The sequence below is a fragment of the Gigantopelta aegis genome, chromosome 10 (assembly GCF_016097555.1).
Source record: "Gigantopelta aegis isolate Gae_Host chromosome 10, Gae_host_genome, whole genome shotgun sequence".
Classification (NCBI taxonomy): Eukaryota; Metazoa; Mollusca; class Gastropoda; order Neomphalida; family Peltospiridae; genus Gigantopelta; species Gigantopelta aegis.
The window spans coordinates 7,317,466-7,340,200 of record NC_054708.1 but is presented as its reverse complement, the minus strand read 5'-3'; the positions used below and the strand labels follow the sequence as shown (position 1 = coordinate 7,340,200).

Genomic DNA, 22,735 nt, shown 5'->3' with positions numbered 1-22,735 from the left:
TCCTCCCCCCCCCCAAAAAAAAACCCCAAACAAAAAGAAACAATCCCAAAACACTTCAATTGACAAAGTGGGTAAAACGTTTAGAGAAACAGTATACAGTAGAACACTTTAACCCATGAATAAAAACTGAAACGTTATAGTGTGAAAACACTTCAAACCACTTTACAATCAATGTAGAAGTAGGGCACTGTTCTTTAAATGTTTGTAATTTGATTTTCTCTCATCCCTAGCCATGAAAGACAGGCATATTCCATATGACTTCTGTTGTTTGAGCTGATATTAACATTGGGTGATGTCATATAAACGGCAAAATAACGCAAAAAATGCTTTTTATATATCATAAAAACAAGGATACCTGCTGTCATAATGAAATTATACTATCATTTTCGGTTTATACTGTAAGTATAAACCATTTTTGGGTACGATCTTTTCAATGGTTACGATTATTTTATTGTAAGATAAAAAATAAAAATTGTAGGTTTTTCACGTTTTCCCAAAAGCCTCGTCCCTGACAACAAATTATGTACCCTCGGGTGGAATAGCCCTATCCCACATGGACACATATGAAGGATTCTTGTAGTGTCTAATAAGTTGATTTATACACAAATATAATGACATACCTGATAATACAAAGACAGGTCTGGGTGCCAGAAGCATAACGACAGAAGCCGAATGAAAACATGCTTTCTAAATCAGTCATGGTGAAGGTGAAGTGTTCAACAATTGAGCTGTAAAAAAACCAAAAGAAAAAACAAAGCTGAGACAATGTTTCAAACAACACACACATAAAATATATATACATCTGCTCAAAGCATTCTAAAGCCATTAATACAGATACCTGTATGTAAAATAGTATTACATCTAGTATTGTAACAGCTGTACATACAATTCCACATTGTGAAAAAATAAACCATAAGATTTCACTGTTATTGTGAGGACACTACTACAAACAACTATAATGTTTTTTAACAAGTCTAACATCCTAGGATACTCCAATCACTTTACCAGAATGTCAGAGTTATTTGATTACATGGGTTAAGGTGTCCCATCCTGCAATCACAAGTGCATAAAGAGGTGTGAACTCTAGTCAGCCTTAGGCCCAAAACACACACCGAAACTAGGTCTAGTCTGTACATAAACGTAAATCTACGACTAAACTACAATTCTCATTACTGCAAACAGTATAACTAATATAGTTTGATGTACACATATTCATTTTCTTTTGTCCTTAAAATACACCATCTTCCACAATGATGTAATTTTCTGCATAAAATAGATGCCAAACACATGTAAACGCATAACCAGTACAACTGCTAGTTGCAGACGTAAACTTACAATGTGTTCTGAAATTGGTCCCTGTCAAAAATCAAACGCACTGTATCAAATGTGACAAAACACACCATGTCTGTGCTGGCATGAACTACAGATCTGGCAACAGACGATATACATGTAGAAGATGTTTTCACACTGTCAGACGTAGCTGTTTTTCCTTAATAATCAACAGGAAAGATCAATCAATCAAAGTAGAAATCTCATAATTATTGTCAATGTTTGTAGAACAAAATATATCTAAAGATATGAACGCAGTTAATATATTTTGAAAACATGTAACAGTTACAGACTATGACGTCAAAATAACCAGACATGGTGTTTTTGCCATACTCGTCAGACCCAGATCCAGTTTCAGTTCCAGTGTGTTGTGGGCCTTACTTCACCGTTACTAGGGGCGGGACCTAGCCCAGTGTGTTGTGGGCCTTACTTCACCGTTACTAGGGGCGGGACCTAGCCCAGTGTGTTGTGGGCCTTACTTCACCGTTACTAGGGGCGGGACCTAGCCCAGTGTGTTGTGGGCCTTACTTCACCGTTACTAGGGGCGAGACCTAGCCCAGTGTGTTGTGGGCCTTACTTCACCGTTACTAGGGGCGGGACCTAGCCCAGTGTGTTGTGGGCCTTACTTCACCGTTACTAGGGGCGGGACCTAGCCCAGTGTGTTGTGGGCCTTACTTCACCGTTACTAGGGGCGGGACCTAGCCCAGTGTGTTGTGGGCCTTACTTCACCGTTACTAGGGGCGAGACCTAGCCCAGTGTGTTGTGGGCCTTACTTCACCGTTACTAGGGGCGGGACCTAGCCCAGTGTGTTGTGGGCCTTACTTCACCGTTACTAGGGGCGGGACCTAGCCCAGTGTGTTGTGGGCCTTACTTCACCGTTACTAGGGGCGGGACCTAGCCCAGTGTGTTGTGGGCCTTACTTCACCGTTACTAGGGGCGGGACCTAGCCCAGTGTGTTGTGGGCCTTACTTCACCGTTACTAGGGGCGGGACCTAGCCCAGTGTGCTGTGGGCCTTACTTCACCGTTACTAGGGGCGGGACCTAGCCCAGTGTGCTGTGGGCCTTACTTCACCGTTACTAGGGGCGGGACCTAGCCCAGTGTGTTGTGGGCCTTACTTCACCGTTACTAGGGGCGGGACCTAGCCCAGTGGTAAAGCGTTCGCTTGATGCATGGTTGGTTTAGGATCGATCCCCGTCGGTGGACCCATTTGGGTATTTCTCATTCCAACAAGTGCTCCACAACTGGTGTAACAAAGGCTGTGGTATGTACTATCCTGTCTGTGGGATGGTGCAAATAAAATATCCCTTTCTGCTAATCAAAAAGAGTAGCCCATGAAGTGTGTACAGCGGGTTTCCTCTCTCAATATCTGTGTGGTCCATAACCATTTGTCTGACGCCATATAACCATAAATAAAATGTGTTGAGTGCGTTATTAAATAAAATAGTTCCTTCCTTCACTGTTACTAACAAAGGAAAAGTACTTCATCATTCATGTACTTACCATTCCATCTGACACGGGTACACAAACTTGGGGATTGTCTTTAAAACCTCCTGCAATAATAAAGAACACAATGAAAACAAGCATTCTGGGAATTCGGCTAAAGCAATACATGTCCCCTGCTGGGCGCAACACATTTTCAGATCTAAATTCAAGGGCCATAACTCTGTCAAAAATGGGTACATTGCTATAGAAGTCAAACTAGATCTGTAACAGTACATGATAAAGTTATACAAAAAAATTCAGCTCATGGCATTGTAACATCTGGGACAGACATGGATGGACAGACAGACAGACCATTAATGTCTGACTGTCTTTCAAACAAAATAATAACACTCAAATTATTTTAATGTTACAGAGACACTGTCTTAAATGTAAATTTTTAAAAAGCTGCAAAGTAGTTACCGGTATTCAGTAAAACAACAGGGCTCACCCTGCAAATTGTCAACTGTTAACTTTTATACAACATGGCTACAACATTTAGTATTTGGCTGATAAAATATTGTTTAAATTAGTCACACTTAATAATTTTTAAACAAATAGCCTACATGTATGAAAACAAGCTAAAACAAATTTCGTTTCCAGTGCAACGCCTGAACCCGTGGAACAGACATAATCTGAATGTAACTGTGAATATGAAATACTGAAACTATAACATTAACAGTCTAACATCAGCTGTTCAAAAGTTACAGTTAAAGTTTGTTTTGTTTAATGACACAACTAGAGCACATTTATTTATTAATCATCGGCTACTGGATGTCTAACATATGGTTATTTTGACAGTCACAGAGATGAAACCCACATTTTTCAATTAGTAAGTAGCAAGGGATCTTCTATATGCACCATCCCACAGACAGGACAGCACATACCACAGCCTTTGATATACCAGTCATGGTGGACTGGCTGGAACAAGAAATAGCCCAATGGGCCCACCGACAAGGATCGATCCTAGACCAACCACACATCAGACGAGCGCTTTACCACTGGGCTACGTCCGGTTCCATCATCATCAGCAATCGTAATTAATATTTATGAATATAAATATGAGAAAATTGTGTGCAATTAAAATCTCATTACTGGTATCATGTAGGATTCTTCAGTACTCACTTACATGTAAAGTTACAAAAACCGGACAAAGTCCACAAAATAAAACTAATACATAAAATAAAAAATAAAAGTGAAAACGAAAAAAAGCCAAATAAATAAAATAATTATTAAGTATATCCTACCTCATTGTCATATTCTGGTGGAAACTTTTCCACGATGAAGGGATCTGAAAGAATACAAAAGAAGTGTATGGAATTAAATGTCAAGTCTACCATAAACTGACTTGGTGTTTAATTATAATAATAATTTTAAAAAACCATATCAAATGAAGATCCACATGTATGCAATTGATCCTAATTTCATTAATTAAGAGAAGACTACATGAGTGGCCATTATATACCATTATCTTACAACGAGTTGTTTAAAAATGTAACTAATGAGCAAAAATGAGTTGGATACGTTTTTAAACATGAACTTGTTAAATAAAACAAAAAGTTTGTTTTGTTTAATGACACCACTAGATCACATTGATTAATTAATCAATGGTATCTAATGGACACGAATGTAGTAAACATTTTATTTCTTACAGATCTTTAAAAAACATTTAAAACAAAAATTCAAATATCTTTTCTAACAAAAACATATTTTAACATATATATATGCTTCAGAGATAAATCCGTTTCAGATTAACTTATACATCAGAGTAATTGATTTCGACTGTGCTTTTTCGTAGGACTGGGAGCAGCCAGTCATACATCTTTAAATTGGTATCACATGTATATGTCACATATATGTGTTATTAGCATGTGTTATCAAAAATAACGAATGATGTTCTCACCAACACTAGTGTTCAACAGGTGTATAACAAAGTTTGTGTGAAGTGGGGCTAAGCATGAAAACATCAAAACGGTACATGTACACGTGTAAATATGTGTGTTGAATATTTTCATTTGTTTTTTTTCAGACATACAATACAGATAATTGTACAGATACAGGTACATAGTACATGTATATACATTTACATTTATTCATTTGCATGGATATTTAGTTATATGCCAAGAATTTCTTAACAAGAGCACAGGTGAAAAATGTGTCTCACCAGTCATTTAATAAATAATTTAAGTAAATGTATGATTTACCAGTAAAGGTCAAGGTGTAAACTTACACATCAAACCAGTGACACTCCAATTAATTCAGTTTGTCAAGCAGTACTTATTGAATAAGTGGCCAACCCATTTGGCTTTTTGTATAAAGGCCTATGGCCCAAATGTTAAAGAAGTGTTTGGACATTGTTCTATATACATTTTTATCCCTTAGATATTTTGTTATGATAATAAGTTTACTGTTAAATTCAGCTAATGAGAACTTTTTAATCCAGGGCTGGTAATGATATATTTAATTCAGCTGATGAGAACTTTTTAATCAAGGGCTGATAATGATATATTTAATTCAGCTGATGAGAACTTTTTAATCAAGGGCTGGTAATGATATATTTAATTCAGCTGATGAGAACTTTTTAATCAAGGGCTGATAATGATATATTTAATTCAGCTGATGAGAACTTTTTAATCAAGGGCTGGTAATGATATATTTAATTAATACATGTACCAATACATGTATAATTATACAAAATATTATAAATGTTTTTTAATTGCCGTAATATTCACAAAATATCACCTGTTAGATATTCACCAAAACACAACATTAGTACATATATATTTCATTATGAAATGTGTTAATAAATCACAAAATAAATTATTTCTTTATCTCAATTTCTTTTGACTTTATGGCCTATCAAAACATCAAAACATCAAAACATCAAAACACACAGTGTATACTTTATTACCTTGGTCTCCCTCTGGTTTTGCTACTTCAACAAATACTTCAAACAACTTGTCGGGATTTTCTCTGAAAACACACACACAAAAGAACGGAGTAAAGATATATACATTTACATGTGCATCCACATCATATATGATAAAAAATAAATAATGTGTGTGTGTTTGTGTATGCATGACTCCTACATCACTTGCTTAATTTACTCAAGGCTCAAAATTGACAGATAGTAAGTAGGACATGCCAATTAAAATGCTTCCTGATATTCAACTTCATAGCAGCTTTTCCAGTTTCCCGACCTACCCTAAGTTTATGTAGCGACCCTGAAATTTTTTTAAGCAAAAAAAAAAAATCATTAAAAATAATAATAATAATGATTTCTGATTTTTTGCAATCAGCAAACTAGATTATGAGTTCTTGATTTGATTCCATTTAAAAAATAATAATAATAATAAAAAAAATATTAAAAAATTCCTACCAACCTACCCTTTTTTGGATGAAACCAGAATCACACATATATTTGTTTTAGGCCTTGAGAATAAACTTGATATTTGGACACTGCACACAACAAACACCTGTCTACAATGTACATTTCTTATATATACAGCGAATCCTGTTTAAACTGAACCTTGAACAACAACAAAATCTTATCAAAACCAGTCAAGTTCCATGGTCTCGAATTTTCTAAATTCTAAAATGCAAACCTTTAAACACCAGATCCTGTCTAAATCAGACAAAATATTACATTCCCAGTGTGATCCAATTTAGACAGGTTTCACTATATTTACACACACAAATTTCAATTCTGTTTATTATTTAGGTCATCTGATTATAAAATCCACCTGAAACTGGCAGACACTGATGAATGTCCATGTCAAACAGGACTACAGTCCCCAGAGCACATCCTGCAATTCTGTCCCCTCTACAATGAAGCCAGGATAAAGCACTGGCTGTCAAGCTTTGGGGTTCCAAAGAAGACTTGACAGAGACAGCGTTTTTTATCATCACAACCGGACTCCAAATCTAAAGCATGATCAACTATAGCTTGAACGCAGAAGAAGAACATTATTATAAAATATAAAGTCCATTTTTGTGGAGCCTTGCATGCACTTTATATACAAGTCAAGAGATTCCACACTAACGATGTGCATAAACTAAACCTAATGTTCTACTCTTATAAAAATCACTCTATGCACCTCTTGCAGCAGAGTTATTAACGAAATTATTCACTTTATAGTAATTACTGAAATGAAAGTATTTACTTTATAGTAATTACTGAAATGAAATTATTTACTTTATAGTAATTACTGAAATGAAATTATATACTTTATAGTAATTACTGAAATGAAATTATTTACTTTATAGTAATTACTGAAATGAAATTATTCACTTTATAGTAATTACTGAAATGAAATTATATACTTTATAGTAATTACTGAAATGAAATTATTTACTTTATAGTAATTACTGAAATGAAATTATTTACTTTATAGTAATTACTGAAATGAAAGTATTTACTTTATTGAATATTATTATTACTGAAATGAAATTATATACTTTATAGTAATTACTGAAATGAAAGTATTTACTATATAGTAATTACTGAAATGAAATTATTTACTTTATAGTAATTACTGAAATGAAATTATTTACTTTATAGTAATTACTGAAATGAAAGTATTTACTTTACTGTACATCAGGACTAAAAGTTAAAATTATAAAAAGTAATATCAGTAAGTTAATTACTCTCCTGTTAATTAATATTATGACGGTCAGACCGCTTAAATTAATTTCAATTAGCACCTACATGTGTTGAAGATCCCGAGGACATCCCTGCAGCACAGATAGGTACATATTTCTGTGAAAATCAGTCACTTTTTCACTGCAAATTTCAGATGACCACTTGGTGGTCTTTTACTTCCAGATGGTCAAAAAGAAACCTGATTGATTTTTAAACACCCTGTGATAGCTATGATATTTCTGGTCCTTGAGTAGTCGAAATGCCAACTCATTAACCTGTGTCCTGGACACATAACTCATTAAAGGTACATGCCCAGGAATGTATGCTTGAACTGTGGGTGACCAGATATATGAAAATGTACTGATAGGAAGAAATATAATAAAAACAGGTTTTTTTGTTTAACAACACGACTAGAGCACATTGATTTATTAATCATTGGCTATTGAATGTCAAACATTCGGTAATTTCGACATAGTCTTAAGAGAGGAAACTTTCTATATTTTTCCATTAGTAGCACAGTATATTTTATATGCACCATCCCACACAGGATAGCACATACCACAGCCTTTAATATACCAGTTGTGGTGCACTGGATGGAACGAGAAATAACCCAATAGGCCCACCGACGGGGATCGATCTCAGACCGACCATGCATCAAGTTAGCGCTTTACCACTGGGCTATGTCAAAATTACCAAATACATGTACAGTCGGTCTGGGATCAATCCCCATCGGTGGGCCCATTCCAGCCAGTGCACCACAACTGATATATCAAAGGCTGTGGTATGTGCTATCCTGTCTGTGGGATGTTGCATTTAAAAGATACCTTGTTACTAATGGAAACATGTAGCGGGTTTCCTCTCTAAGGCTATGTGAAAATCACCAAATATTTGACAGTCACTCAGTATAGATTATATGTTCATCTCACAACATTCCTGTGAATACATGACAGGTCAATCATTGCTACACATGTCTTAATTGACCTGTACGTTTAGTACCTAACACGGCAGCAGCAGCCAGGGCCAGGCGTGATATGAATCACACGCTGACATGTGGAGTAGCATACCAATTACAGCCATCATTGTAACGGTGTGATCAATTGGAACAGACACAGAAGTTAACAGCCCCAGGTTATCACTGTGTGTATCTAGCCATTAGTGATAAGAATAGGTCACCACCATAGGCTAGGTGAATTAAGGAGATGTTTCAGCAACACATCACTGTGTGTATATATATATATATATACATTCTGTATGTGTGTGAATGAGTAAGAGGATTTACCAAGTCAAGTGTGACACTGTACATGTGCAGTAAATACATGTACGAGTACATGCAGCAGATCCAGGGGGTGACCAACGGGTCTGTCCCCCCCCCTCCCCCCAAAATATATTCAAGTACCTCTATTTTTTTTCTATTTTTTTTTTTTGGGGGGGGGGGGGGTTTAAATCATACTTTATTTTTATTAGGTTGCCTTTTTCACAAGTTGATCCATGTGCCTCCCTCTCCCTATATTTCCTGGATCTTCCCTGACACGACAGAAAATGTACACAATGAAAATGTAATTTTTGGTGAATTTATCTTATATATACTACCGACAAAAAATAAGGGAATGGGTGAAATGATAGTGAATGTTTTATTTTGATTAACGTCTGGAAAACCAATTTGGGGCGTGTATATCAATATCTGGTGTGTCCACCATTTTGGGTGACGCATGCTCGACACCTTGATGGCATACTGTTGATTAATGTACGTATGGTTGCCCTGGGTATTGCCCGCCATTCATTCTGAAGGGCTACCGCAAGCTGGGCCACATTGGCGGGTGCTGGGTCCCTCTATAGGGGACATATCGGGGGACTTAGCGGGCCAGTCGATTGTCGATATGCCTTGTTGTCGTAGGTAATCGGTGACTATCCGAGCGCGATGTGGTCTGGCATTGTGGTCTTGAAATTCAACATTTCTGCCAATATTTCTCGCCACTGGAACAACGACAGGACGCAAAATTTGGTCCAGATATCTCTGACCAGTCAAATTTCCATTAACAATAATCAAATCTGTTTGCCTGTCATGTGTGATCCCTCCCCACGCCATGACACTACCACCCCCATACCGATCATGGTCTAGAATTGTAGCCCGGGCATATCTCTCGCCACTACATCGTCAACAACGTTTTCTGCCATCTGTGAATCTGAGGCAGAACCTCGATTCGTCTGTAAACATGGTGTAATGCCATTGTCTCACAGTCCGTCCATGGTGTTGCCTAGCCCACCGTAATCGTTGCCGCCTATGGTGAGCTGTTATGGTCACACCCTTCAGAGGACGCCTCGCTTTCAGGCGGGCTTTGTAGAGTCTGTTCTTGACGGTCGATGTTGAAATTCGCCTTCCTGTTATTGTACGGAATTCACTGTTGATAGCAGCAGCTGATTTGAATCTATTGCGTAGAGCAATTAATGTTATGGTGCGATTTTGTCGAGGTGTCGTCTTTTTAGGCCTGCCACACGCAGGTCTCGTTGCAACCCTGCCAGTTTGACGGTACTTACCCCACAATCTAGAAATTACACTTTTTGATTTACCAAACATTCGGGCAACTTGGCATATTGACGTACCTCCCTCTATTGTACCGACAATTCACCATTTCGTCTCTTCATTAAGGTATTGTCTTGGGACCATTTTCACACATGTGATTACCTCACTTGCATTGGTGATTGCGAGTTCCACGATAAGCACATATACGTGATCTTCTGTGTGCACGTGCATCACATGCTGTTCATGCATGATGTGAAATTTCATTTTGATCAGATGAAGCGTTCAGATGCAACACCACTGTATTGTAACAGTGCATGTCAACGATAGTTACATTCACATCAGTCGTTCCCTTATTTTTTGTCGGTAGTATATATATATATGCGTAAAGAAATTAAGTGTCAGTCACTTAATTATGGTTATATGGCATCAGATATATGGACAGATGAAAGAAGAAAACCGCTGCCGCCACACAACACTGGCTACTAGCTCTATCCAACTGGAATGGAATGAAAAATGGTTTAACGTGTACATTCAGAGCAAGCTGTTGTAGCGCATGCCTGTCCTGGGCACAAGTACCGGCCTCGGCCAGTTCCTCCACCCAGGACAGGACTTTCCAATTAGCAGCAAGGCATCTTTTATAGACAACATCCCACAGAATAGTGCATAGCAAGGTCTTATGTTACACCAGTTTTACCTAGGTGTCTGGAGCAAGGGATATGCATCTACAAAAATATTTTAGTTTTTTCTTGCATGGACTTTGTAAACTGGTTTAGGCTAATTTTGAGCTGCTGAATCCAAATCTGAGCTCAGATTTGCTCTATCACATCAAGTTTTTGTGCTATCTGTATGCTCTATATTCATGGAGTTTTACGAAAGTTGACCATCCAGTCCGGCAGTTTTGGGGGGATAAAACAGCAAAAGCTTGATTATTCTACCCAAAACTACTTCATTTATGGCCTTATTATATTTTGTTCACCAATGTTCTAAGTCTTTGTTCATGTGGTGAAGTTGTTTTTATTATTTATTTATTTAAGTATTTACTTATTTGTTATAGTGTTCTAATGTTGTTTTCTTTTGTTTTTATTATATGATTTACAGATGTGAAGATTACCTAATTAGCTGTTAAGACTACCTTTCTGGGACTACGATTCTCACTGGGCGGCACAGCTGACTCAGTGTAGTTGTTTATACCAGTACCTGGTACCTTACACTGGAAGCTAGCTATGTCTACACAGAGAAGAAAGTGTTGTAACGACCCAGATATTTTCTGCTATATCTGTGGATGCTTCACTTTAGCACCTCAAAGGCGTAACATCACTACATTCGTCAAGAGAGTGTACCGTGCCTACTTTAAAGTACCGCTTGGCGACCAGGACAAAAACTGGGCCCCTCATAAAGTATGCACGACTTGTGTCGAAACTCTGAGAGCATGGTCTCAAGGAAAGAATGCTAAGCTCAAATTTGGTGTGCCGATGGTTTGGAGAGAACCAAAAAACCATCTAGATGACTGCTACTTCTGCCTTGTAAATGTCAAAGGATTCAATAAGAAAAACAAGCAATACATGAAATACCCTAGCATACCATCTGCTATAAGGCCAGTTCCTCATTGTGACGAAATACCTGTACCTGTTTTTACCGAGCTCACAGAGATTGACGAGGAAGCACCTACTTCATCCACATCTTTATCCGATGATGATGATGGAAAAGCAGATGCGAGTACAAGCCATCGAATTTGTCTCTTGATCAACCTTCTCTGTTTAGTCAGCCTGAATTGAATGATCTGATCCGAGATTTGAATTTGCCAAAACAATCTGCTGAGTTATTGGCTTCCAGATTGAAAGAGAAAAACCTTCTCGAACCTTGCATTTTATCGCAACAGAGAGGCAGAAATGAGGAAGTACTTCCATTCTGATGGTCAGCTTGTATACTGCAATGATGTTGAAGGGCTTCTTCTCGCTATGGGATTGCCTGCGTATCATTCACGTGAGTGGAGACTCTTTATTGACAGTTCAAAAAGAAGTTTGAAATTTGTTTTACTTCACAACAGGAACATCTATGGATCCATCCTTATAGGATACTCAGTGACCCTGAAGGAAGAGTATGCAAACATCAAAGTTGTACTTGATCGATTGAAGTACCACGATCATGAATGGTTGATCTGTGTGGATTTGAAAATGATTAACTTCCTTTTGGGGCAACAAGGAGGATACACCAAATATCCTTGTTTCCTATGCTACTTGGACAGTAGGGCTAATGATGAGCACTGGGTGAGAAAGGAATGGCCAGCAAGGAATAGTCTGATACCTGGTGACAAGAACATCATTAATGAACCACTGGTTGATCGGAAAAATATCATCCTTCCACCACTGCATATTAAGCTCGGTCTAATGAAGCAGTTTGTGAAAGCTCTTGATCACACTGGAGACTGCTTTAGCTACATATGTTCTACCTTTCCGAGTCTTAGCACCGAAAAGAAAAAAGCAGGCATATTTGACGGATCTCACATCAGAACATTACTCAAGGACACACACTTCGTTATGACAATGACTGCAGTCGAAGCTCGAGCGTGGAATGCATTCACTAATGTGGTGCAGAATTTTCTTGGGAACAAGAAAGATGACAACTACCAAGAGATTGTGGAGGAACTGCTCCTTAGTCTGCAAGCATTGGGGTGCAGAATGAGCATCAAGGTACACTACCTGCATAGTCACTTGAGCGAGTTTCCAGATAACCTTGGAGATGTAAGCGACGAACAGGGCAAACGGTTCCATCAAGGCCTTAAAGTGATGGAAGAACGCTATCAAGGTCGTTGGGACTCACATATGATGGCAGATTACTGCTGGAGTTTGATGAGGGATGTCCCAGATGCTGTTTATAAAAGAACGTCCACAAAGAGGAAGTTTACTATGTTGTAATACGATTACACCCGTGCCTTTCAATTACCGGATATGGATACTTGCTGCATTTTGAATGTTGTGAAAAGTCTCAAAACTCATGTGTATGAATATGTGAGAAAATGATGTGCAATAAATGATTAAATATTGTACTTGAATTAGGTACCTTTTACTGTGAACATTTCTGCATCTATCAATCCTTTAATGCAACATAATTTAAAAATCTGATGTGATAGGCAAAAACTAATGACAGATTTGGATTCAGCACACAAAAGTTAGCTAGAATCCGTTGGAATACCTTATGCAAGAAAAATTGTGTTGACCAGTAATTATCATACATCTGCTGAATCAGTGAATGTCAATTAGTCAATGAAATAATGTCTTTTTGCTTCTTCACGGTACTAAATGATTGAAGCCACTAGGAGGAGAAGGAGAAGATATTTTCATGCTGGAATACAACTAAAGATAATATGGGTTACTTCCTTTCAGTTTTGTGGTTCTTGATGAAGTAATACTACCTAGGCAAATGAAATTTATACTATTGGAAATTATAATATAGATATATACATGTATAAACATTCACATTATTTTGTCAAACAAATATTATTTTAAAGTATTTATAAAGAAAACAGACCCAAGCAGCAGAGTTACTGGAACCACAGCTTAAAATACACAAGTAGTGGCATTATCACAAACGATGCACAATGCCAAAGCAGTCCTCAAAATAAGTCGCAAATGACTGATTAGTCAGTTAAATCTTGGTGTTTTGCCATAACGGAACAGAATATTATTGGTATTAAATATTAAGGCAGAGATGAATTTTACTTGTAGAATGCAAGAAATTGCATGTCAGGACATATAGTTTTCAAAACCATACGGGGAAGCACTCTTGACTCGACACCCATGCCTCTGACGATGGGAATTTTAATGTTTTACTAAAAGTTTTGACATTTTCAGTTTCATTAAAAAACACTCTTATTGAGCTAAGTTAGAATTTAAAAGGGTAATACTATACTGACATATACTTGTATAAATTTAGTAAAATTAATATGTATTTATTTTGTATTATGAAACGTTATGGGGAAAGCTAGGGGCATTTGTCAAGTGTTATGCAGCATTTTAAAAATAGATTTTTATATAAAAATGGGAATTAATTACATTCAGACTAGCACTTGAAGAATAGTGGGGCATGGACCCGATTATCAGTCTAGCCAGAGTACTTTGCTGGTTGAGAGCCTACACGGACATTTGGCCGGTTATCATCGCTCTTTGCCATCAGAGATAATAGGAACAGCGAAAACACAGAATGGCTACCTACCACCGGATAGTCAAAGATTATCGTTCTAATACAACAATAAGTTATGTGAATAAACCTGTTTGACGTTAAATACCATCATATTGATCATTTTTGGTTTCACTGATAACAAATATTTGACATATTAATCACTAAACAGTGTTCTCGCTGGGTAAAAATTAAAGGAGGGTGGCTGCGCAGCACCACACCCTTCAAAAAAAAAATAAAAGCAAAAAAAAAAAAAAATGGGGAGCTTGGTGGTTACCATGTTGTGCGTTGATAGACTTTGTGGAAAGACATACTCCTTATTTTGATTACAAAAAGTTTATACGAAATACAAGCAGACTCGTCTTTTAACTGAACCGAAGATGTTATCGGTCTGATATTCACTGGCAGTTCCGGTTTTGCTGAACCGATCAAAGTTTTAATATTACTATTTTAATAAAGATTTCAAGATATACGAAAAACAAAAAAGACATTTGTGTGATCCCCTAATGTCGATTTTTTTTTTTTTTATTCCCATCTTCATCGAATGAATCGATCGCTGTGATAAAATATTATCGCCAACTGATAAAAAGTAGTTTAATTTTTGTAGTGGCGGTGTATATATTATTTGGCACCCAAGATGAATGATTTTAATGCCAAACACTACTACTTCCGTTGATTTTATAAGCGGTGATATCCCCCCAAAATGAAAAGTTTACAATATGTTATAAGAATTGCTGAATAAACAGAATGACAGAAATGACAGAAAGTAAAAATCGTCAGTTACAATCAATTATATCTGTAACTGAGGACAAAATATCAGACGACAGTTAGTGGAAACAAAAGATAGAGTGACCGTTCTGATCACGTGACAAATTTGGCGCCAAATAAGTGGGGGTTTGCCGAATCCATATTTTTTTTTAATGTTTTCATTGCTCAAATAAAATATAACTTTTATTGTTTGTATTAAACGTACAAATGGATACAGGTATAGGACAAAATAGAGTCTGTTAAAAATACTATGAAATTATGTTAAGGTAACCGTCATAAATGTTTCGTCAGTTGCTTTTTCGTACACAACGCGGCTTGTTTCCTTTGATGTCCAAGAAAGAAGTGTTTTATTTAACGACGCACTCAACCCTTTGATGTCCAGTGGGCAGACTTGATCGTTGTGGTTTTTTTATGTGTGGAAAAAAGTGTGCATTTGGAAATAGCGGAGATAGGTGCTGGAAAATATAGTATGGTGCTGTAAAATAAAGAGGGGCGCAGAAAAATAATGGAGGGCGGCAAAATGCAATAGCAGGGCGGGCCGTCCGCTTAAATGGAGCAGCGAGAACACTGACTAAATTAATAGTCTACAGGAAAAAACCTGTTAGCAACTACATATTTAACCGGAACATTATTAAAAGTGGGTACTGTCAGGTTTCTTCCTGTAGTGTGTATTATTGGTTAATATGTAAACTATTTGTAATTGGCGAACTCAAAAATTATCAATGTTATTGTATTTAACATCAAACATAGGGTTATTGTTGTAATGGAGCAGGAATCTACTTGGTGGTAGACAGCCATTCCATGTTTTCTCTACACAGTTAACTCTCAGTTACTCTGGCAGCAAAGCGCTACCATAACTGTCCAAATGTCCGTCTTTCTCTCGAACGGCAGCGTACTCTGGCTAATCAGAGTTAGAAAACATACATGTAGATGACAAAACCCTGACCATATTAACTGCATTAATTTAGCCTCTCACAATATTTTATCTCGTGGAAATTAAATGGGTCCCAAAAAAACATCCAAATACACTGAAATTTACCAACAAATAATTTTTGTGCTAAGTACAATTCATTCATCTGTACATTTTTTTATATAATTTTTCTGACATCTATGTCATTTCAAAAGTCATGTTTTGAGATTGCTGTAGAGATTGTTTAAATCGATTCTGACTGCAACATACATGAACATCATCATGTATTTTGCCTGTTGAAATTTTAAAACTAGAGCAGTAATTGAATCGGTTATGACTCAGAAATATTACACAACCTACCAATTGTTTACGCTGACTACTGCTTATGTCTTGGGCTGCCATCGGTTATGGGTTCAAATCCCTTCCAGCAAGGAGTAAAAAAATTTGAAACACAGGGGTATGGGTGCAAATAATTCTGTGGGGGTGGGGTGCTGACTAGTTTTTGACCAGCTGGTCTTAGCATGTTACATATGGAGGTATTAAAAAAGGACATAGTACGCCTTTCGTAACTGATGAATGACAACAATGTTGAAAACCTACAAGGACCAAGTCCAAGTAAAACGCTGCGATATGGTGACATTGACAGATACTAAGCCAAAAATAAGAACAAGTATTAACCTCAGTCGAGATCCCATGCTTGTTACCATTCGTTGCCAGTCTAGCTATGTGCAGAAAAACAGTATGCAACCCGATCTTTGAGCCCGTTGCTTGTAGTGTTCAGTCATCGTAAATCTTTTCCATGAGTAAATGGAAGAACTCCCCAGTCCACCATTAAGGTCACGTGACAGATGACAGCATCATGGATTATGTCCCTTGGACTGATAAATAACACAGGTTGCACAATACCTAACTATTTTTCATTGCTGTCAATATCAATAATTGGCATAACGTCAGTATACAAACAACTTATTGAGACAGTAAAAACATTATTCTTTTCCAAATGTAAATACAGTATCATGTATAGCATATTTCATATTTAAAAAGAAAGAAAGGTCATTATATTGATCACAGTCAAAAGCTGAGTTTTAAATGCTAGATAATTCGAATGAAGTAATGAATGTTTAAAGTAGCCTAGTGTTTGGTCCGAATATTCGAATATTCGCCCGCTAATTTGGTATTCAAAATATTCGAAAAGTATTTTCACGTATTGTAATATTTGGACCTTTTAGGTCGGATGGGGAAAATCACTCTAAATGAGATGAATAATGCTGTTTCTTTGAAGCTTTGAATCGTGCATTCAATCGAGAATATAAAGCATATCTCGAATGTCAGTATATTGTTAGTAGTGACGTCATGGGGGCCAAAATTCATAAAATGTACTTTCAAAAAGACGGGAATGGGGTTCATCTACACTAACCAATATGTCGGTTTCAAATCCTATAAACAAGAATTCAAACACATCTCTGCGATCAGTCCATACAACAGTAGTTTTTTGAATATCATACACTTTTCTAAGGGCTAATTTTATACATTATTCAAAACGAAATTTTATTTCTAACGTATTTGACGAGATTACCATACGAAAAATAAATACTGTATAACTAAATTGCCTAGAGACAGGTATATGGTTTCAAATGTAAACAATCAAAATACTGAAGACAGAAGATGAAAAATATAGAACTAATCCTAACGTGTTTAAAATGAAAGGTATGCTGTTTTTGTGTAATGCACCATTATTGACAAAAAAGAAGTTTTATTTATTTAAAAATAATCTAGTCTTGTGAACTTGTGAACACGGTGATTATGTACCCGGTGTTCACTGTTAACTATATATTATACTGTGTTGTGAACCCGGTGATTATGTACCCGGTGTTCACTGTTAACTATATATTATACTGTGTTGTGAACCCGGCGATTATGTACCCGGTGTTCACTGTTAACTATATATTATACTGTGTTGTGAACCCGGCGATTATGTACCCGGTGTTCACTGTTAACTATATATTATACTGTGTTGTGAACCCGGCGATTATGTACCCGGTGTTCACTGTTAACTATATATTATACTGTGTTGTGAACCCGGTGATTATGTACTAGGTGTTCACTGTTAACTATAGATTATACTGTGTTGTGAACCCGGCGATTATGTACCCGGTTTTCACTGTTAACTATATATTATACTGTGTTGTAAACCGGGTGATTATGTATCCGGTGTTCACTGTTAACTATATATTATACTGTGTCCATGCCTGTTCTGGTCATATATTGTAGGCTAACTATGTATTTGCGCTGTCCTCTTGTTACATATTTAATGAGTCCGAGTAAATCCGAGTAAATCCATTCGAATTCGTTCAGTCGGCAGTTGAAAACTGATATCGAATATCGAAACATTTAGAGCTGAGCACTGTCAGAATGCTACATTTTCTAGCAAAAGAAAAGAAAGACAACAAAAATAACAACAAAAAACAACGAAAACCCCCACAAAAAACCCAAATGTTAATTGATTTAGTGGTTTCTTACATGAGTTCCCGGCGCATATTTGTTTTGGTCATACTGTTTTAATGTTTTTAATATTTTGATATTTATAATTCAGTATTTATAATTTTGAAAAAGTAAAATATATAGCTAAGTTAGCTACCAGTTACTACTGCATTATGAGTTTAATTTATTTTCTGTCTTAACTTGCTTCTTCTTTTCTCTTTTTTTTTTTTTTTTTCTTTTCTTTATTATTATTATTATTATTATTTTTTTTTTTTTTTTTTTTTTTGGGGGGGGGGGGGCACAATTCAAATTATTAAAACAAAACCCGTTAGTTTGATGAGTTTGTTGTTGTTTAGTTGGTATTCGAATATTCGAATATTCGCTCGTCATTTCCATCGAATATTCGAATACCATTTTCAGATCGAATACCGAACACTAGTTTAAAGACACCCCAGTACATATAATTCGAAATAATAGAGCAAACGAAAATACATCAGCGGCTTCATACTCGGATATTCCCACAGACATTAGGAAGGGAAAAGTACCTATACATAATTCTACGGCACATACTTTAAATGCGATTTTAAGGTACCAATATATAAAATATAAAATAATGTAGAACAATGCTCCATGTTTGCTTCTTTGAAAAAACAACAACAACGACATCAGCAAAAACAACAACAATAACAATAACAACAAACAAACAAACAATTAAGCAAAAAGACAAAACAAAAAGAGAGAAAAACCCAGCTAACTCAACCCTAACCTTTTTTTTTTTTTTTTTTTTTTTTTTTTTTTTTTTTTTTTTTTTTTTTTTTTTTTTTGACAGGCACGCCTGGTGGCTGTAGCCCCTCCAATACTTCTGATCCAAAAATATTATTGGTAGTAGGCCTAAATCTTAAGGCAGAGATGAATTTTACTTGTAGAATGTTGGAAATTGCATTTCAGGACATCTAGTTTCCAAAAGTTTACGTTGGAGCATACCCCCGAAACCCCCTAGAAACTTTGCTTTGCGCTCTTGATCTGTCAGCCTGTTTTAACGTTTAGTTTCATTCGTCTGTGCAGAATGAATGTTATTATACTCACTAATCTTTATTTGAAATTCCGCCCACTTCAAATTTACCACTCCCACCCCCTACCACCACCCCATTTCCCCGGATCTAGCAGCTGAGGATGTTTGAAGTTGGACGCCATGATGGCCGTGTTGTTACCGTAATTGGATGTATGTATGTATGGTACATCATCTTTTTAATGTTGATTTTAAATTTATTCATTGTATGTATGGCGATCAACAAGTAACCTGACCCTAATTATTAGTCTGCCCTGTTAAAAAAGCCGCGATAACCGAGGTTTGTACCTAGGACAGCCGGCTTGAACCTTCAATACATATAAGAAAGATCAAATTAATGTTTTATTTAACGACGTACTCAACACATTTTATTAACGTTTATATAGCGTCGGACATATGGTTAAAGACCATACAGATATTGAGAGAGGAAACCCGCTTTTGCCAATTCATGGGTTACTGTTTTCGATTAGCTGCATGGGATCTTATATATGCACCATCCCATAAACAGGATAATACATACCAAAGCCTTTGTTATACCAGTTGTGAAGCACTGGCTGGAACGAGAAAATGAATGACACCCCAGCACACAAATACACATCGGCTACTGGGTGTCACGTGGCGTCGGACAGATGGTTAAATACCACACAGAAATTAGCAGCATGGGATTTTTTTTATATATACCATCCAACAGACAGGATAATACATACCACGACCTTTGTTATACAAGCTGAGGTGCACTGGGAAAAACAAGAAATAGACCAATGAACCCGACCACGCACCAGGCGAACGATTTACCTCTGAGCTGTCACACCCTCAGGCCCGTATTTAGCGGGTTCGGGGGTTTTGCTTATCTTCATCATTTAGCAATCACCTTACCAAAGCTGCAGTGTACATGATTCAGAATTTATTATTATTCTGGCAAGAAAACAAAAGAAAAAAAGGAATCTACATATATCAATTTATAATTGTATTTTCTACTATATTGATGACCTCGTAGCATTCGATTATTACATGACAATGACAGCAGTTCATCTTCCATTGATTTATCAACCAAAGTTAGAAATAAAAGGTTAACAACAGAAAGTAATCCTGTGAGGTCAGGTCATGTCACAGGTTTTAACGTGCACATTCAGAACAAGCTGATGTAGCACACGCCTGAAATGGGCGCAGATGTCGACATTCGGCGGCTCCTCCGTCCAGGACAAGGTTTGGATTGGACCAGGGTCGGTAGCGAGCGAGGGTTCGTTTTTGGTGCTATTGAATTTTAAAATGTCCCGTAGGATTAAGGCCAATTAGAAAATGGTGTATACTTTCTTGAATGTAATTTCCAAGTATTTCAAAATATTTTATGGCCAACATGTAGATGTCATTTTGATGATATGACGCATCAGTGACAAAAATGAAATGGGATGCAATACCTTATGCTGAAAACATTTGAGGACTACACCTGTACTCTTAACATGGTGATTGGTGGTGATACAATTGTTATGAACCTAATGTGTTTCATTTTTCATAAATATGTTCATTATTAAAGGAATTTATCATAGTTCTAGGTACACGTACCTTTTCACGTATACCTCTAGTCAACACCCCAGGTCAGTACCTTTAACTCATGTTATTTGCTAGAATTTCATTATTTTGAAGACATTTTTTTTAATAATAACGAAATACAGTCTACAAAATAGTCGAAAATAGTTGTTTTAATATATCAATTTTTAAGTTCCAGATGCTAGGAAAACGCGTTTTTGGCTTTTAGAGATTTGAAAATTTCCGGGGAGGCATGCCCCTGGAACCCCATACAACGTTTTTTTTTTCCAATCAACTTCATATTCAAAAGGCCCCGGCAAATACCTAGTCGAACCCTCCCACTCGAAATGCTGGCTACGGGCCTGACCCTAGATATAAGAAGAAAAAAATGAATGAGTGAGTGAGTGAGTGAGTGAGTGAGTTAGTGAGTGAGTGAATGAATGAATGAATTAATGGATGGACTGACGCACGGAATGATTGAACTTATGGATGGATGAACCAACGAACGAACGAACGGACGAACGGACAAATGAATCAGTAATACTACTAGATGGATGGATGGATAGACGGACGGACGGACCGACCGATCGATCGATCGACTGATCGATTGATTGATTGATGGACGGATGGACGAACGGACGAACGGAAAAATCAATGAATGAATGGGTACATAAATGAATGAATGAATGTATGAATGAATGAATGAATGAATGTACTCATGAATGTAATCATGTTAACTGCTGCATTGCCAGTTAGTACGAGGAAACGTAATTACGGTGGGCAAACGCTGAAGTTTTACCTGGACATTTCAGACCATCTTACCACCTGCAGTCTCACTGCATGGGTCACACACAATCCGGGCTCAATCTCAGTTTGGTGAAATGAGCAGCCCATAACGACGATGTAACGTCAAGCGTTTCATACATCCTGTACTTCACATGTACGCAATATTTGTGAAAATTCAGATTCTCGTAAACAAGATGGGAAAACATAGTTATTCTTTCTTTCGATAGCAGAAGACGGTAAGTTGTACTTAAGATGCAATTAAGTTAGTTTACTAGATGTATTTGTACGATAAAGTAAGTTATTATAAAGACATATATAGATATGTATCTTTATAAGAATATGTAAACTAATATTAGGTTATATTACTAGATCTATTTGTAAGATAAATATTTTATTAAGGTGTATTACTAGATCTATTTATGAGACAAAGTAAGTTATTATTAAGTTATATTACTAGATCTATATACTTGTAAGCTAAACTAAATTATTATTAATACTGTACGCTACCTATTTGTAAGATACAGTACGTTATTACGATATATGACTAGATCTGTATGGCATTAACACTTTTTCTCGATTAGTATGTTGTTTTTGGTAAACAGACACAAACATGTTAGACTTGTGTTTGTTTGTGGAGTTTTTGGTTTTTAAATTCTAAGGCGTTTTGTGTGTGCATGTATTCTAATAATAAAACATGCATACACACGTGCACAAGGGAACCTACAAACGAGAAGTCGCGAATGCACGCACGAAATAGTAAAGTTTCTTTTATTTAACGACGCCACTAGAGCACATTGATTTTTTTTATCTTATCATCGGCTGTTGGACGTCAAACATATGGTCATTCTGACACTGTTTTTTTTATAGAGGAAACCCGCTGTCGCCACATAGGCTACTCTTTTACGACAGGCAGCAAGGGATCTTTTATTTGCGCTTCCCACAGGCAGGATAGCACAAACCATTGCCTTTGTTGAACCAGTTATGGATCACTGGTCGATGCAAGTGGTTTACACCTACCCATTGAGGCTTGTGGAGCACTCACTCAG

The 22,735-nt window shown here is 36.7% G+C and overlaps 1 protein-coding gene across 8 annotated transcripts in view; it reads right to left on the bottom strand.

Annotated features, from left to right (window-relative positions):
- Window positions 1-16,657, bottom strand: part of LOC121382613 (DENN domain-containing protein 1A-like) — a 52,543-nt gene extending 35,886 nt beyond the window's left edge. For all 8 annotated transcript variants that reach the window (XR_005959190.1, XM_041512134.1, XM_041512135.1 and 5 more), the window contains exons 1-5: window positions 16,505-16,657; window positions 5,721-5,782; window positions 4,057-4,100; window positions 2,831-2,880; window positions 621-728 (exon numbers count right to left, since the gene is read on the bottom strand). Coding sequence is in view for 7 of the 8 variants with exons in the window: in XM_041512134.1 (XP_041368068.1) it covers window positions 621-728; window positions 2,831-2,880; window positions 4,057-4,100; window positions 5,721-5,782; window positions 16,505-16,533 (293 nt within the window). In the remaining variant the exon portion in view is untranslated. The remainder of the gene's footprint in view (window positions 1-620; window positions 729-2,830; window positions 2,881-4,056; window positions 4,101-5,720; window positions 5,783-16,504) is intronic.
- Window positions 16,658-22,735: the final 6,078 nt, after the last annotated feature.